The 18,424-nt window shown below is 41.9% G+C and overlaps 1 protein-coding gene across 1 annotated transcript in view; it reads right to left on the reverse strand.

Annotated features, from left to right (window-relative positions):
* Positions 1-1,724: 1,724 nt before the first annotated feature.
* The window catches only part of LOC139199294 (A disintegrin and metalloproteinase with thrombospondin motifs 7), a 72,171-nt gene continuing 55,471 nt past the window's right edge, over positions 1,725-18,424 (reverse strand). Inside the window, exons 21-24 of the mRNA XM_070828345.1 lie at positions 17,923-18,096; positions 17,266-17,412; positions 14,805-14,967; positions 1,725-1,889 (exon numbers count right to left, since the gene is read on the reverse strand). Of these exons, the coding sequence (XP_070684446.1) occupies positions 1,744-1,889; positions 14,805-14,967; positions 17,266-17,412; positions 17,923-18,096 (630 nt within the window). The 3' untranslated portion in view covers positions 1,725-1,743. The remainder of the gene's footprint in view (positions 1,890-14,804; positions 14,968-17,265; positions 17,413-17,922; positions 18,097-18,424) is intronic.

Raw genomic sequence — 18,424 nt, forward strand, 5'->3', positions numbered from 1 at the left:
CAAAAAAAAATGTTGATGGTAAATCTGCTGTCATTATTGCAAACTGCATTACGTTCAGTGCAGGTGTAGCAACAGTAACTAAGCGGAGCAGGGCTTAGCAAACGGTCAATGATTTATAAATGTCACATGTATTTGTGCACCACTTATTTTTTGCGTCATTACACTTGTACCACATTATACATTAAAAAAAAAAACACATTGAATATCTGTATGTTTCAATTTGTTTAGTCTCTGCAGCTGTCAATAAAATGAAAGCATTGTACCAACCATAAAAGGTAAATGAGTGATTTATCTACACGTGTAGCCAGCTCCATTGATAGGAGGGCCCCTTCTGTTACAAAGAAATCTTGATTCATATAATTTCATTCTTACAGTGGCCCAGAGAGCCCAATGTTAGGGGTGGGACAATCACCTTGTAATTCATAACACTATAGCCTGAGATTTTCCTGCATTCTGCCCGTTGACCATTACCTTACTAGAATGTCATTAGTTACTGTCTCCTGGGGAGGGCGCCAATCAAAATGAGAGTTAGTTTCATTTACAGGAGGTAAACAAATAGAGCATGGCAAAGATGGTGGAGAGGACACTCGAGGAGCCACCGTTTTTATAAAAGTCAAGTCTGTGAACACTTCGACAATCGACAAACCACATGTGTGGTGTGTAAAACCTGTCAAACTCAACTAAAATACCCAATAAATACAAGAAATATGCATGGCCGCATCATCTGACATCGCCATGAACTTTCAGAGACACCAGCTAACAGTGAGTTTAGTGGAAACCGGCCTATACTGGATACTGTATTCTATGGAAAGCTCCTCTTTGCATCCCCACGAGCAGTGAAGATTACAAAAGCCACCACTGCGTTTATTTGAAAGGACCTTTGACTGTACAGTGTTGTTGACAAAGATTTCCATGTCATGTTTGATCATGCAGGGTTATTCAGTGTTGACCTTACTCAACTGCTGTTATTTTATTTTAATTTTCTTTCACTTTTACTGTTCTATCTCACTGTTAGCTGCGTTAAACCGTCATTGTTCATGGTCAAATATAATAAATGTTTTTTGTCTTATCTGCTATGTGAGTTTTTTTTCTTTTTTTTCAAATAACTTGCAGATATCATGATGCATCGTCGTGGAATTAAGATTCGCTTGAATCGTTATTATTGTGGGCAAAATGATGTGATCGTAGCATATAGCAACTTAAACGACAAGCAAATAGACAAAACAGCACACAATTAAGAAAACACAACAGACATTATTATCAGAGGACAATAAAAAAATGATGGACACGGCTGGGACACGCTGGTTGTCCCACCAAAAGAATGTTTTAGCTAACTTTCTAGCACCACTTACTGATAGCCGATTTCCATGGAAACAACAAGCAAGTCAAAGTGTGTTCATTTTGTCTATTTGTTTTCTTAAGTTGCAGAAGTTTTTTTGAGGTCTCAGAGCCACTGTACATTCTGGTCGAACTGTATAATATAAGTGCAAACAAATACTTACATTCTCATTGTTTTGCTAAGAGAGAGAAAGAGGTTTTGCTTTGTTATATTTCCAATTCATTTCAGCCCTGTGTAATATTTTTCACCTGCACAAACATGCAGAGTTCTGGGGCGAGACTTTATAATTACTCTGTAGTAGTGATGACATCAGAAAAGGGCTCAGATTGATTTATATTTCATCACTCAGCGGTGAAATCAGTGCTCCTGTTGATGGGACATGTGAGTGGTGACTTTGTTGCACCTCAGCGGCGTGACGTGCTGCTGGAGCGGGAACGCTGGCTGCAGGTTTTGCAGCACTGTGCTCGCACGTTGGGCAAGTGGCAACGGCCGAGCCAGCGGAGAGTCTGACAGAAACGAAACGTCAGCCGATCACGAAGACAAACTGCTCCTGTGTGGATAACAGATAGAGACGCGGGGAGGTTAAACACTGAGATTACATATACACATCATTACGGGATCATAAGCACAGTGTGGAGGCTGTAAGTCTCTTAACGTCGTAAGACATGCCCTTGAAGTTGGACAGCGACAGATCCCAATGAGAAATCCCACACGTGGTGCTCATGTAAGTTTGTCATTGGTTCAACACAGTTTACCACTAAGACCCACTAAGGCAGGATTTCTTTCTGGACAGAGCTGATAGGTGTTGAAAAATTAACAGCTATGCCTGGTAGAACAAGTTTAGCCTTTTATTCTGTTTGTTTTGTTCAATCTTTAAAAATGACTGACAACTTGACAAGTGGATAAAATCAAACCAGACACCTTTAACATTTGTTGTTTAGTCTTTTACCTTGAATTAATCCAAAAAAAAAAAAGAGTGTGAAGAAATGTAGAGATAAATTCAGCAAGTATTGGCACCTGTGATCTTGCTTGTGAATGTAGAGTCAATATTGGCTCCAAGAAAAACACTTAATTATTTCTCTAAAATCTCATTATCATCTATAGACGTCCCTGAAAATGTTGATGCCCCTGGTTTGGTAATCAGAGCTTGCTCTCAATAGCCTTCCCTGTTTAAATAAAGGTCATAATAATAATTATAGTTATACCAATAATAACAAAAAGAAGAAGAAGAATAACAACAGCAGCAATAATAATAATTTATGAAGAGAAGACAACGAAGGACCGTGACGTCGTCCGGTATGGCGCAGCCGGGGCCCCCCCCTGGAGCCAGGCCCGGGGCTGGGGCTCGCATGCGAGCGCCTGGTGGCCGGGCCTTTGCCCACGGGGCCCGGCCGGGCCCAGCCCGAATAGATGACGTGGGTCCGACCTCCTGTGGGCCCACCACCCGCAGAGGGAGCCGTAGGGGTCGGGTGCTATGTGGCACGGGTGGCGGTCGAGGCGGAGTGCCCCGACGACCTGGGCCTCGGAGACAGCCTCTAGCTGCAGGGACATGGAATGTCACCTCGCTGGGGGGGAAGGAGCCGGAGCTTGTGCGGGAGGTTGAGAGGTACCGGCTAGATATAGTCGGGCTCACCTCCACTCACAGCTTGGGCTCTGGAACCCAGCTCCTCGAGAGGGGCTGGACTCTCCATTTCTCTGGTGTTGCCCGCGGTGTGCGGCGGCGGGCTGGTGTGGGCTTGCTTATAGCCCCACAGCTCAGCCGCCATGTGTTGGAGTTTACCCCGGTGAACGAGAGGGTCGCGTCCCTGCGCCTTCGGGTCGGGGACAGGTCTCTCACTGTGGTCTCGGCCTATGGGCCGAACAGCAGTGCAGAGTACCCGGCCTTCTTGGAGTCCCTGGGAGGGGTGCTGGATGGTGCGCCGACTGGGGACTCCATTGTTCTACTGGGGGACTTCAACGCCCACATGGGCAGCGACAGTGAGACCTGGAGAGGCGTGATTGGGAGGAACGGCCTCCCCGATCTGAACCCGAGTGGTGTTCTGTTGTTGGACTTCTGTGCTAGTCACAGACTGTCCATAACGAACACCATGTTCGAGCACAAGGGCGTCCATCGGTGCACGTGGCACCAGGACGTCCTAGGCCGGAGGTCGATGATCGACTTCGTTGTCGTGTCATCTGACCTCCGTCCGTGTGTTCTGGACACTCGGGTGAAGAGAGGGGCTGAGCTGTCAACTGATCACCACCTGGTGGTGAGTTGGATCCGCTGGCAGGGGAGGAAGCCGGAGAGACTCGGCAGGCCCAAGCGTATCGTGAGGGTCTGTTGGGAACGTCTGGCGGAACCCGCTGTCGCTGCGGTTTTCAACTCCCACCTCGAGGAAATTCTGGCAAACCGTCCGGCGCCTCAGGAGGGGGAAGCAGTACCCCACCAACACTGTTTACAGTGAGGGTGGGGAGCTGTTGACCTCGACTGGGGATGTCGTCGGGCGGTGGAAGGAATACTTCGAGGATCTCCTCAATCCCACCGCCAGGTCTTCCATTGAGGAGGCAGAGGCTGGGGATTCAGAAGTGGACTCGTTCATCACCCAAGCCGAAGTCGCCGAGGTGGTCAGAAAGCTCCTCGGTGGCAAGGCACCAGGGGTGGACGAGATCCGCCCTGAATACCTCAAGTCTCTGGATGTACAGGGACTGTCTTGGTTGACACGTCTCTGTAACATCGCCTGGCGGTCGGGGACAGTGCCTCTGGAGTGGCAGACCGGGGTGGTGGTCCCTCTTTTTAAGAAGGGGGACCGGAGGATGTGTTCCAACTATAGGGGGATCACACTCCTCAGCCTCCCCGGGAAAGTTTATTCCAGGGTACTGGAGAGGAGGATACGGCCGATAGTCGAACCTCGGATTCAGGAGGAACAATGCGGGTTCCGTCCTGGTCGCGGAACACTGGACCAGCTCCACACTCTCCATCGGGTGCTCGAGGGTTCATGGGAGTTTGCCCAACCTGTCCACATGTGCTTTGTGGACTTGGAGAAGGCATTCGACCGTGTCCCTCGTGGCATCTTGTGGGGGGTGCTTCGGGAGTATGGGGTCCGGGGCCCTTTGCTAAGGGCTGTCCGGTCCCTGTACGACCGGAGTAGGAGTCTGGTTCGCATTGCCGGCAGTAAGTCAGACCTGTTCCCGGTGCATGTTGGACTCCGGCAGGGCTGCCCTTTGTCACCGGTTCTGTTCATTATTTTTATGGACAGAATTTCTAGGCGCAGCCAGGGGCCGGAGGGGGTCCGGTTTGGGGACCGCATGATAGCATCTCTGCTTTTTGCGGATGATGTTGTCATGTTGGCTTCGTCAGGCCGGGACCTCCAGTGTGCACTGGGGCGGTTTGCAGCCGAGTGCGAAACGGCTGGGATGAGAATCAGCACCTCCAAGTCCGAGGCCATGGTTCTCGACCGGAAAAAGGTGGTTTGCCATCTCCGGGTCGGTGGAGAGTCCTTGCCTCAAGTGGAGGAGTTCAAGTATCTCGGGGTCTTGTTCACGAGTGGGGGAAGGATGGAGCGTGAGATCGACAGGCGGATCGGTGCAGCGTCTGCAGTAATGCGGTCGCTGTATCGGTCCGTCGTGGTGAAGAGGGAGCTGAGCCAAAAGGCAAAGCTCTCGATTTACCGGTCGATCTACGTTCCTACCCTCACCTATGGTCATGAACTTTGGGTCATGACCGAAAGAACAAGATCTCGGATACAAGCGGCCGAAATGAGTTTCCTCCGCAGGGTGGCCGGACTCACCCTTAGAGATAGGGTGAGGAGTTCGACCATCCGGGAGGGGCTCGGAGTAGAGCCACTGCTCCTCCACATCGAGAGGAGCCAGCTGAGGTGGCTCGGGCATCTGTTTCGGATGCCTCCTGGACGCCTCCCTGGGGAGGTTTTCCGGGCATGTCCCACCGGAAGGAGGCCCCGGGGAAGACCCAGGACACGCTGGAGGGACTATGTCTCTCGGCTGGCCTGGGAACGCCTCGGGGTCCCACCGGATGAGCTGGAGGAGGTGTCTGGGGCCCGGGAAGTTTGGGCATCTCTGCTAAAACTGCTGCCCCCGCAACCCGACCCCGGATAAGCGGTTGAAAATGGATGGATGGATGGATGAATGGAAATTTACTGATGAAAATTTAAGTTTACTTTAAGTTTACAAAATATATAAATGTTGTATATAAATGCCCATATTAAATCCGATCAGAAGCATCTATCTTAACAATAGCCACTACAGTGAAGTACACAAGTAAAATTATAGCAGAGCAAGTATATTTAAGGAGTAGGCTCACATTTTGTCCACATGTACAATGAACCTGAATTTATTACTGTATGTTGGCCAGACTTGACTGATCCACATTACAATTTCTTTGTTAAAGTCATTATTCTGTGTTTCTGATATCAGTTACATTAGTCAGACACTGTGGGCCACTAACTCAGTTTTAAGCATCACAGTATCCCTGGTCTCATGTTACCCGGCAATAAAATGTTTCCTGCAGGTTCTATGCAGTGAGTTATACAGATATCAGCATAAAATGTCCTTTTTGTGTGAGTTAATTTGTTTGTTTCTTTGGTAGAAAGACTGAAGTTCCACTTTTGGTTCATCTTACTCAGATGCCTCATATTAGCTTAATTTATCTGAACTATAAAATACATTTTTGCACAGAACAAGTGTTCTGGTGGATTTGCTCTTAAATCGGAACTGAGAAAGTTAGTGCAGGGCTTTCTGTCGCTTTCCCTCAAATGTACACTGAACTGACAAGTAAGGAAGACACATCATCACAACATTTGATGTGTTAGAGGGCAACCCACTATGATTTAAAAAAAAAAAAGGCATTTGTGTACACAGATTTGTATCCGTCAACCAGAGCAAACATTTACGCTGTCTGCTGCCTGGCCAGCAAAAGAATGAAATTGAAAAACCAGGCCAGACAGCGATTTGAGCGTGGGCAATCATAACACTTCATCAGAGACTCACTGTTTGAAAACCTTATGTTGTTGTTGTATCTAGCTCAATGTCTTCTAATTTAAGAGCAGCTAAGTGGGCAGAGATCAGAGGCCCTTTAGGATTTAAGTTAGTTTTACCACCTGTCCTTTAAGGTCCCACGAGCACTGCTCTGAAGCAACTGTCTAGGAAAAAAAAAGAAAAAAACAACCCACAATTTCCTTCTGGAATCTCAGTTCAGGAGAGTAATTTCAATGATGGCTTTAACATACAACTTCATTACTAAAGGTCAGCTATAAACCTCCTTAAAATGCCTCTTTAAAACCTCTTTACATGTCTCAATACCAGGGACAGCACTTTCATTTTGGAGAGAATAATTTTATTTCTCAAAGTTCTCTGAGACCTGCAAACTCTAAACTCAAAGTCCTTTATATCAGGTTGAGGGTTAAGATTCATTCTGTGAGGACCATGATTATTCACAGCACAACCAGTGAAAATCTAACATTATCCTTTCAAGAACCAAAATATTATGACAAATGAAAGCGAAGTCTCAGTGAAGTCTGGTGGCACTAGAAGCAAAGTCAGGGTGGCAATAATTCAAGACCCATTAAATGAAGATGCATCCAGTAATTCCAGTATAGCATTGAAACCAAAAAGGGTTGGACCTGGGTGGGCGTTGTGATTTTGTGCAAGGAAGCACTTAGAATTACCATGGTCAGCAACAAGCTCGTGCTCCAATCATGGCTGCACCATTTAACATTACACTGTACATACTGCACCAGTGAGTCAGCTGCTCCTGTATGAAGCAGCCCTCAATACTCGGGAGTGCAGAGTTTCCACTCCGATCAGAGACTCCATGACATCAATGAGGCACAAAGGTCACAGCTGCAACTCAATACACAGCATTTCCTGTGTGCTTCTCATCTCCTATACGCTCCCATTTGCTATCTTTGACCCACTCATCAGCATACCCTATATAGAACAGTAAACAACAAAAGGGGGCAGTGGGATGTGAGACATCCTCAGTAATATGCTTTCCTTTCACTGTTTCAAAACTTGGATGGATGATAGCAGCCCCATTTCAGCCCCTCACCCTGTGCATCAATATCATCAGTGGATGTGACTTTGGATTTCTGTTTCTTATTCTCCAAGGGTCTCGAAAGGTTAATTAGACAATCATTAAAGAACAAAACAGGAAACAAAATAACTAAATAAAAAGCAAATGACCAACTTGATCAAAATTTAATGCTGCATGTGCACAAAAGGCATCATCTTTTTACAGTATATGTGTAGTGTGTTGTGTTATGTTAGGGTACTATAATGAGTAATGTGTATTTTTGTTGCTATGAAAACTGTGTGATCCCCTGGAAGAAAAGCTGCTCCTATACAGAAGCTAATAGGGGTCTTAATAAACAAATAAACAGCCCTAACCCTATGACAAGTGTGTATAAAAATTACTAATCATTTTCATGGAAAACAGCTGCCTGCTGCGACAGAAAATAGCACCATCAGAGCTGTGAGAGTGAACCAGAAGAGTTAAGTTGCTAACAGCGAGATAATGAGCTGAAACTCAGTATAAAGCTCTGTAAAGCTGAGGGGAGCGGGTGATAATTTACTGTAGGATCAGCACCACCAGCGACCCTGCTCACAGAGTCATCTGATACATTATTATACACATATTGATTGTAGCCACTTTAAAGTGTCAGGCCTGGATCTCTCCTGCCTACTGAGGGAGGTGAAAATGTGGCTGATTTATCACTGACTGTGAAGTGTGATATTTGGTTTAGTTCACTGGACAGCTGCTGGATAAGTGCTCAGCCTTTCGCTCTTGTCTTGGCTCTGTAAAATCCTCTATGTGTATAAAAAAATACGGCCCTCCAGGAGGGCACGTGGGCTGGTCATCCACAGATCAACTTCACTTTCCTGATTTGTCGTTGTCGGCATGGGTTCTGAATTCTGGCAGACCTGCCAAAAAGACTTGAGATGTACTCAGTCAAATCAATCAAATGAGCACTGTCAAAACAATAAGATTGTCTGGGACCGTGCTCATGCACTACAGCCACGCAGAAGATGAAACCAACTAATTTGAACACATGTACATTTCTTCAGGGGTGAGGGAGGTCAGTGTCCCCACTCCAGTTGAAGTTGTATGGCAGAGAGAGCACTGGAAATACCTTAATTAACAAATCTGAATGGAGAAAATGAGTCATATTAGGTTTTTTCCTGATAATTATATTCTATGATTTGAGAGCACATGTTCAGTCCACGTGAAAGATGAACTGACAGCAACTTCATATTATCCTCCTACTGCTAAGAAAAGCAGGCTAGACTTCCTAGTGGGATAATAATGATCTCCAGCACAGATACATTGTCAGGCATACAAAACTGGAATATCTGTCATGGGTTCAACACAGTTGCACATGTGGTCTTATATGTGTCTCGTGTCACAGAAGCACAAAAGCAGCTTCTGCGTGTCGCAGACTCGCAGCGTTCACCTTACAGGCTCTGACAAAAGCATGAATATAACAGCAGTTTTATTTTTGGCCATTGTTTCGATTGGTACATTGCTTTGGTCAATATATCGCAGCGGGGTACCAAATATTGACGTAGAGACAGACTTTTTTTTAATGTCAGGTGAAATGTTGCCCTTGTCAGATCAAATAAACCTTCTGTCCTGATCATTGTAATAAAAAAAAAAAAAACCTTCAAATTTGTAGCACTCCTGATATAAATATACGTACAGTATATATAGTATACAGTATGGTTGATAAAGTTTATTGCACAAAAATAAATTCTACATGTGATGAAAAAATGACCTACTTGATCACTTCACTTCTCCATCACGTATAGTCTCAAATAACTTTCTGACTCATACTCGATTAGTTCTCTCTTGAAAGTAATCCCTTGATTTAATACAGCATCAGAGTGGCTCGTAACTGAGTGACACTTAAAGAGGTTTGACAGGATTCAATATATTGGAGGAAACGGGCACTATTTGAATGCATGCCAAACGCTTTTGCTCATTTGTCTGGATTTATTCACTTGGCAGATGCTTTTTGTGTTTGTTTTGTTCAGAGAGAGCCAGAGCACATTAGGCAAGGCTCTCTGAAGAGCTACCCACTGCAAGGTCAGCGCTACCTGTGGTATAATTCTTCACTTAAGGAAGTAATGTATCTCAGAGTTTCACCATTGAGGGCGATTCACTTTGCAGTTTCACTTGTACCTGTAGTCTGAATAACATGTATATATTTTATATTTGTATATTTTCTGTATTTGGCAATGCTTGACACTGTCTATTGCTTGCATAGTTTTATTTCTGTATGTTATTTTTCACCATAATTCTATATCATGGACTCTACACTACATATACTATATAGTAATCAATTATATTCTCCTGGGAACTGAGTGTAAGAAAATAATAACACTCGCAAGTTATTATAATTGCAAATAGATGTCTCTTTAGACTCACACACGGATTGACTGAACTACTGAACTTTATTTTAATGAATCGTACTGGGAGATAAATGACTGATCACAGATTCGTAAAACTACAGCGCACCATTAGCAACTCTGTCAGAGCAGGTTTAACCTTTGGTAGATGTGGGAGGTAATACATTTTGGGTTTTCTTATTATATTCTGACATTTTCTTGCACAGATACCATGTTATAATTAGGAAAAAACCAAGTCGCAATTCCTGAGGATGTCTTTTATCTATTGGGGTGGAAAGCTTTAGTATGAGGCAGCAGGCCATACCACTTAGGAAACATCCCGTTATCTGCTGCTCTGTATCAAAATCCCTGACAAGGCATTAGCCAGCCTCATTTTGAGTTCATGAATGAAGTTGAGTTTTATTTCATGAATGTCATGCAAGACATTGCTCAAACAAAATTCTGCCTCTTGGACTTCTTGGGATTTGTGCAAAGCACACGTGAATTGATCACACATGTCATTTCACAAAGTTCACATGTGAAATATAATATTTTGCATGTGAAATTTGATGTGAATATGAATTTCATAAATACCCTCAATACGCCTCAGATATTTACTATAACACTTTTATACCTCCATACCTTCAAAATGTCAGCACAGCTGCTGTTCAGACTCTAACAGGCTGCTCTCGGGGACCACTGTGATTTTCATATCCCATATCAAATAGAAATGCCACTAAACTGCTATGGCCTGCATCAGAAAAATGAAGAAGAAATAGAAAAGGCACAGCTCCATGTTCCAATCCTGTGATAACAATTACATTTGTGGCTGTGATGACAACTTGTGCTTCAAAAAAAGGGCCAAAAAAAGCATCTACTCATTTCTGCAGATAACATGCTTTCACAGCTACAGCAGCAGAAACACACCAATAGTGATCCTTTTCTGGACACATGCACATCAAAGCTAGACCAAAACTTTGATGTGCTGAAGGTAAAGCGCTGTGTGATACAGTGTGACAAAGTCTAACTCAATTAACAGCAAAAGATAGAGATGTCAAGCTATGAATGATGTGTTTCAAGCAAAAGAAGGCTTGCAGCCTCTCAGTTTCCTGTTTCTCCTGAATGGTTGCTTTGATTGCAAATGTCTTCTTCTACTCCAAGTTTAAAGTTCTGTTTGTCCTCTGTGTGCCTGGTTAACAAAGAAGATCTTTGAGGCTACTGTCGTCAGCCTTTCCACTGGTTTTGTTATGTGGCATCATTAGAGGAAGAGCGGCTGTTGACAGCCAAGCATGGCAAAGTGCGGTGCTTCACATGGTCAAAAAAGCTGGTACCAACATACCTGAAATAAATACTATGTTCTACTGTATATACACAACATTGGGGGCATATTTTAGATGGTAACAAACACTCCTGTATTGTCTCAAATGTTAAATATTCATTATTTTTTTTTGCCACCTTTCCTTTGTGACTATATAGGTTTAAAAATCTGTCCTAAATAGATGAGTATGAGTATGTATGTATTCTGTACTTGTACTTTGGGATACGCTTTGTTTGAGTGGTCATGAATCATAACCATGAAATATGTTAAAGGTCTTGGTAATAGCGCTTGACATTTAATTCAATTCCTACTCACACATGCAAATTGCATTTTCAGATGTCCTATTATCAAAGTCTGCTCACCACAGCTGCAATAAAGTCAAAGCAAAGACCTTCCTCAGCATATAAAAACAAACTATAAATGAACCACTCACAAATGATCTCCTTTTAAACACATCCACATGTAGGAGGTTTGACACAACATGTCGTCATCATCATCATCATCATCATGGTGATGACAAAACTGATCCAGTATATAAGTATCTGGTAGGGAAACCAAAATATACCACAACAATCCACAAACAAGACAAAAAGTCCAAAGACACGCTAACTTTAAACACAGCAGTGCTTTGGGCTGAATGATATCATCAGCATGCTGACATGTTCACAATGTGAACGCTAACAGGCTGATGTTAAGCAGGTTTAATGTTTACCATGTTTAGGATGTTAATATGCTAAGATTCACTAATTAACCCTAAACACAAAGTGCAGCTGAGGTTGATTAGACTGTCGTTACTTTAGCGAGTAATTGGTCAAAAACCAAACTGAAAGTCTGACCTGACCGGAGGGCGCTTGAGGAAAAGTTCAGGGATCTTTTCTAATCAATCCTGAGGGGGACATGAATGTTACCAGATTTCATGGCAACGTGTCTTATTGTTGTTAAGACAATTTCACTCTTCCTTCCTCTGAAGACTATGAATGTCTGTACAAACTATTGTGCCAATCCATCCAATTGTTTGTGAGATTTTTAGTTTGGAACACCAAGTTTCCAGAAACAAAGCTGCACTGTGCAGAAATGTTCACTTCGTTGCCACGTTTTTGCAGAAATGTTTTAAAATCTTGTTCCAAGAGGCATGTTAGTAGACCCTTCAAAATATAGCTTTTATATTTTTCTATCATTTTATTGGCTCCTCAAAAGTAAGTCAGTAAGTAAAATAAGTACAGCTTCTCATGTGCTCATACTGATAATATCCTTGCTGTACTATATAACTCTATGCTACTTTACACTACACTACACGATACTATGTGTCAGTGGGTATACGTGACATTGGTAAGTAAAATGTCTCACTCTGCATGAACTCATGAACAACATTGCAGTGTTCCATGAAGATTCATGTAAAATTGGGTTTGATTTACAAATCATCTTAAAACAATGACAAAAATATACGCTACTCACAAAAAGTTAGGGATATTCGACTTTCAGGTGAAATATATGGAAAATGTAAAAAGTGAATGCTACAGTGATATTATATCATGAAAGTAGGGCATTTAAGTAGAAGCATGCAATGGTAATTTTATTCATCTTAAACAATTTATTGAAAGAAAATCTAACAACAGTGGTAGGTATACCACAACAAAAAATTTTCAGTGTCTCAATAAATTGGGATGTGGCCAAAGGACGTCCACTCCTCTCCTTTCTGTGACTCTTCCAGTCTCTGTATCACTGTTACAACCTCCTGATGACACTCTGTGACCCTCTAAGCTCAGTGAACACCTCCATCTGAGGACTTCCTGTTTGAAGCCTCCAGTGTTGAGGTGCTGTTGATCAATTGTTAGGTGTCGTCTTGGTCTCATGATGTCAGAATGTGAACAGCATGATGAGGAGGACTGTTTAAATACCAATTCTAACTGAAGCAGGAAATGTATTGGTCGATTCATGGATCAAACCTGTTGTGAATGTTGCTGTTAAGCTTCTTGTTAGAGAACAGCAACTTGTGCAAAAAGTACTGAAACACTGAACAGTTGGACATGTGCATTCAAAAGTTTAGAGGTCACATTAAGTTCACCTGGAAAGGTTAGAATGCATTTTAGGTTCATCCTGATATTTCACCTGAAAGCCGAATATCCCTAACTTTTTGTCAGTAGTGTATATATAGTTATATAGTTATATATATAGTTCTTTACAAACAACACTCCACATAAACATCAATAACAATGATACTTTGAGGCATATTTCTAATGCAGACTCTTCTTCCTGAATAAGGAGGGTTTCAAGGACTCATTTGTGATTTTTACCAAGAAGAAAATGATCAGGTCACAACACAGACTACAACCTTGAAGCCTGTGGCATTAACAACATAAAATAATGTTTCTGATGCCTTCCAATCCCAAAATTCGCACATAACACTGAGGTAATTGGTGAATCTAATGTAAAATGGGGCCTTTGGGCCAACAATGCCTACATAAATCATAGAATTAGACTTTATCTTGAGCCAGAGTGTAAGCCAGTACCTTAACATTTATTTTCAGTCTCATCAAAATGGTTTTCCTGTGCAATTAAATTTTCACCATTGCTGTCATTCCTTTGAGGACAAACAGGAAGCTCAAAGGTCTCTTCAATTTCTATTTATTCCATATATGTCATAAAATGAGTGATAACATGAAAAGCATTATGTTGGTTTGAAGGCCACAGTATGATTGGCTTGTTTGTTTCCCTGCCTTAGAAGACAAACTATACAATTCTATTTACTGATGATCATATCTTATTTTTTCATTGATTGATTTGCCGTCTTATTTTCACTAATGCTTCTTCAAATGCTCCTTTTTAAGTTGTTGTGTTTTTTTTTGTTTGTTTTTTTAGCATTATTTGTTTTTTTAATTAAAACCTGTCTGTCATCTGTCATTTTACCTCCCTAAGCAGACTAAATCCATATGTGCATTCATCCATTCCCTATAAACCGTTAATCCTGTTTAGTGTAGCTGGGAGCCAATCACTACTACTAGCAATTTAGAGGCTGCAGTTCACCTGATCTACAGGATTTACGATTTGGGGGAAAAAAAAACACTGAGTAAAAGCCAAGAGAGCATCTAAACTCTTTCTTGTTCTGAGGCAACAATGCAAACAAAAGAGGTACGAAGTCACCCTTATTGTAAACCAAAAGTTGATTCTTCTCTGAAATCTACCTTCAAACACACCATATCAGTAGGACTTTTAGTTGCTGCTAAAATGTATGTAATATTGACGCATTTTACATAGAATTTATGTGGGCAGATTTTTTAAAATGACCACTAGTGTTTTCATTAGAAATTCAAAGACACGTGGCTGCAGTCAGCCAAAAAGATATCTATATAAGTTTTAGTAACATGCGCTTGCAGTGTTGTGTCTTTATTCCCATCCAAAAAATGACAATATGGACATTGCTGTACAGTAAATACACTGTATTAAATCTATTACTTTTGATCTAAAGCTGCAGTGTGTAGAACAACAGTCAATGCAGCAGCCTACAGCTTCACAAGTGGAATCTTGAAAAGACTTGATCTTTTTACAGCCAAAGGTACGCTGTCCCTCAGTGTTCTCTGCAATTATGTTCATCACCGTGTCAACAAAAAGCTCAGTTATTACTTGAGTCTATTGTTCTAAACCTTAGAGACAAATAGATTAGCCGTGCAATCCTACAAAACCTTATTTTGCTAGCGAACCAAATCACTATGTTACATAAAACAAAAAAACAACAGAAGTGAAGGCTTGTTTACACTTTGAGTTACTCACCAGAGGGGGCGCTCTCACACTCCTGTAGGTTACACTTCTGGGTGCTCTCAGGCTGCGGCTCGTGGTCGCATTGAGCTTCATCCACTTCTTCCTCTGTCTCAGCCTTTGTGTCAACACATTTGATGAGTCGACGCTGCACTCCTCCACCACAAGAAGCTGAACACTGCAGAGAGAGTTTAGAAAACTGTAGGGTTTCATGTGTTATGTCTTTTATGTGATGGTTTCCCAAACAATCCTCAGTGTTTTATTTTGTCAAAACTTAACATTTAAATTGCAATTTTGTTCGTTGCAAAGGTGATGTGTTGCACTGCGTGAGGCAAATGGTGGTCACACCAGATACTGACTGGTTTTCTGACCCCCCCCCCCTCAATAAAGCAAAACTGCACATTTCACAGTGGCCTTTTATTGTGGCCAGCCTAAAGCACACCTGTGCAATAATCATGCTGTCTAATCAGCACCTTGATATGCCACACCTGAGAGGTGGGATGGATCATCTCGGCAAAGGAGAAGTGCTCACTAACACAGATTTAGACAGATTTGTGAACAATATTTGAGAGAAATGTTTTTTTTTTTGTATATAGAAAATGTTTTAGATCTTTGAGTTCAGCTCATGAAAAATGGGAGCAAAAACAAAAGTGTTGCGTTTATATTTTTGTTCAGTGTATATATCAATATCAGTGTTGACAGACCCTTCTTTGACCTCTCCAGTTATTATGATGACATCTCAGTACATTACGACAGAGCTGAGATTGATGATTTGGATTCGCCTAATAAATGCGATTCCTGTATATATATCATATCAGATTTTAGGACAGAACACTTTATTTTTCAGCTTCATTATTCACATTTTGTGTCCATAATTAGTATCGACATCTCTAGTTGATTGGCAGAGATGCACAGATGACAGCATATTACCTAACAGTGGGTGGCATTTCTATCTCACAAAATCCACATTATCAGTCATGATCCGTACAGTTTATACACAGAGCTGAGGAGCTCAATTTCTTCATGGGAATTAAAAAAATAGGGCTACTTGTTTGACGATTGGCAGAGTCCAAAACTCATTCTCAGTATGTGGACGTACTTTGACAGATTACAAGCAGTAAGAAGACAGTTTGACAGCAGCGTCTTTTGTAAGCATTACACTGTGCTCGAGTTTGCATGTGTTCAATAATCATGATATAAATGATACTGTGGACATGTTTTTGATTGACTGCGTGTAGATTAAATACTTTAAGACTCTAGAGGGGGTGTTTTGCCATTCGCTGATATGGTTCAGGAATTAAAAAGACTATTAAAAGACCCGTCTTTGTGGACAGGAGTCATGTGCAAGACACGGTGGCAGAAACTGAAATTTGGATAACAGTCATAATTCCCAGTGTGGGTCATGTTATTATGTGATTCTGTATAAACCACATGGATCATGAGTGATATTAGGGATTTTGGGAGATAGAAATGTTACTCAGAGTTAATCATCTGTGTATCTATGCCAATCAATTAGAGAAGTTGATAATAATTCTAGACACAAAAGGCAAATAATTAAGATGTGCCAAACTCGGGAGGCTACATCGCCTTGGCACTCCTGCCCCACATGCCTGAGTCTATTCATTCATTTTCTCTTGCTTATCTGGGTGTAGGTCACAGTTTTCTTCACTGTCTTTTATCCAACGTGTTTATTCTACATTCTGTGCTAGTATTTACGATCCAGTCAATAAATTTCCCCACGTTTCTCTGCCCACCCTTCTTCATCAGTGTCCTTGTCAAATGTAAAGCAAATAACCTGCAGCATTAGTCTTTAATGCTAAGTGTTCAGTGCTAGTCTTTGTCTTTCAGTGTGTATAAGTGAGCAGAGATGCTCTCCATCCCTCTTCTCCTACCCACCCACGTTCAGTGACCAGAACCCCAGAGGTCACGACCTCCATTTTGGCACTTCCATAACTGCACCTGATCCTTCACTCAATCATTGAACATAAACTCTCTCAGCCGGTTCTTCACCACTAACATCAATTTGTCTTGTGTTAAAGAAAATCAGTATTTTCTTATTGGTCTTCCCTGGTTAAATTGGCTTTATATTCTGCACAGGCTGTAATGAACCACATTATATGATTTCACATGTTTTCTGGCAGGATTTCTTTTACAGATACTTTCAAAGTGCATTGACTCTTTGAGTAGATTACATTTTTTAAAACAATGTCTGAATTATCCTGTGACCCTGACTAGGAAAACAGGTTTGAAAAATAACTAGTGGGATGGACGTTATGAATTATTCATCAATTTGTAAGCAGGTTCCTTGACATGTAATTTCGCTCCTTTGTCCCTATGGTAAAAATTCCACATTAAGTTTAAATCTGTGACAGAGAATTGCATTCCTCATGAAGTTGGTCTTTGAATCATGAATTATTCCCTCATGTTTTGAACAATTTTTGCTGTTTTGTGTGTGTGTAGTGTTCGTGTAGTATACCTGTCCCCAAGATCCAGTGAGCCACTGAGCACAAGCTTGGCTATTACATGTTTGGATGTTGCTGGGCTGAAGGTCCCTGTCACATCGATCCTCCTCTGAACAGGTGACTATACGCTGCTGCTCACCTCCTCCACAAACCTCGGAGCACTGAACAACACACATGCGCCTAATAAAGCTTTTTTGTTATTTATTAATAGTCTATGCTTCACTGTACATTACCAACCACAAGACATCTTTAAAAGTTTTGAAAGCTGTTATTTCAGCATAATATAAAAATGACACAGCAGGTAGAATGTTCATAAATTGCAACCATTTAGTCTTTGTGTTACATACCACCCACTGCTGTGTGGTTATTCAGTTGAGAACTGTTGGTTGGCGAGTGCTACCCTTTCACCATCTAAGTCTCAATGAATAGAAGAAAATAGCTGTCTGAATAATAAGAGTACCTTTAAAAAAAATCTATTGAAAAATTACAATGCATGGTATAGTTTGCTTTGAAAAACGTCTACGGTAACATAAAGAACTTGAACTTTCACATGCAGCCTGTTGTCAGACACGCATTTGAATGCTCCTTTCCTTTAAAACTATTCAAGTCAGAGACCAGAGAATGCACCACTGCATTACAATGTCTCTCATCATTCGCTTTATATTACTCACCTCACCCCAGGAGGAGGTGTACCAGTCGAGACATGGCTGAAGGTTACAGGGCATATGGGTTTGTGGCCTGGAGGACATGGCCCGGCAATGGAAAGGACGCAGAGGTCTTTGATCTCGCATGTCAAAACACTGGACTTCTCGTGTTTTAATGCCGCCAGCACAATTCTTGGTGCACTGGGAAAAAACATGGAAAGATTGTTATTCAAACAGCATGATCTGCTGGGGCTTGTAAGTGTCCAGCAGTAGTGATTGTGAGACAACTGGATTCGCGGTGTGGTTTAAATTGGCTTCGTCAAGAAGCTTCACTGATATGAAGTCAATCGAAATGGTTGGTGAGTAGCAAAATGACAAAACAGCAGTTCCAGCTGCTTTTCACTCACATCTGGATAACCTGAAAAGCTTAAATCTTCACAGACTATTAACTAAATAGACAACTGTTCACAAGTGTTCAGTGTTTATTTTGAATACTTACCAGGAGCCATGCTAATGCCTCTGTGAGACC

The sequence above is a fragment of the Pempheris klunzingeri genome, chromosome 1 (genome assembly GCF_042242105.1).
Source record: "Pempheris klunzingeri isolate RE-2024b chromosome 1, fPemKlu1.hap1, whole genome shotgun sequence".
NCBI classification, from domain to species: Eukaryota; Metazoa; Chordata; class Actinopteri; order Acropomatiformes; family Pempheridae; genus Pempheris; species Pempheris klunzingeri.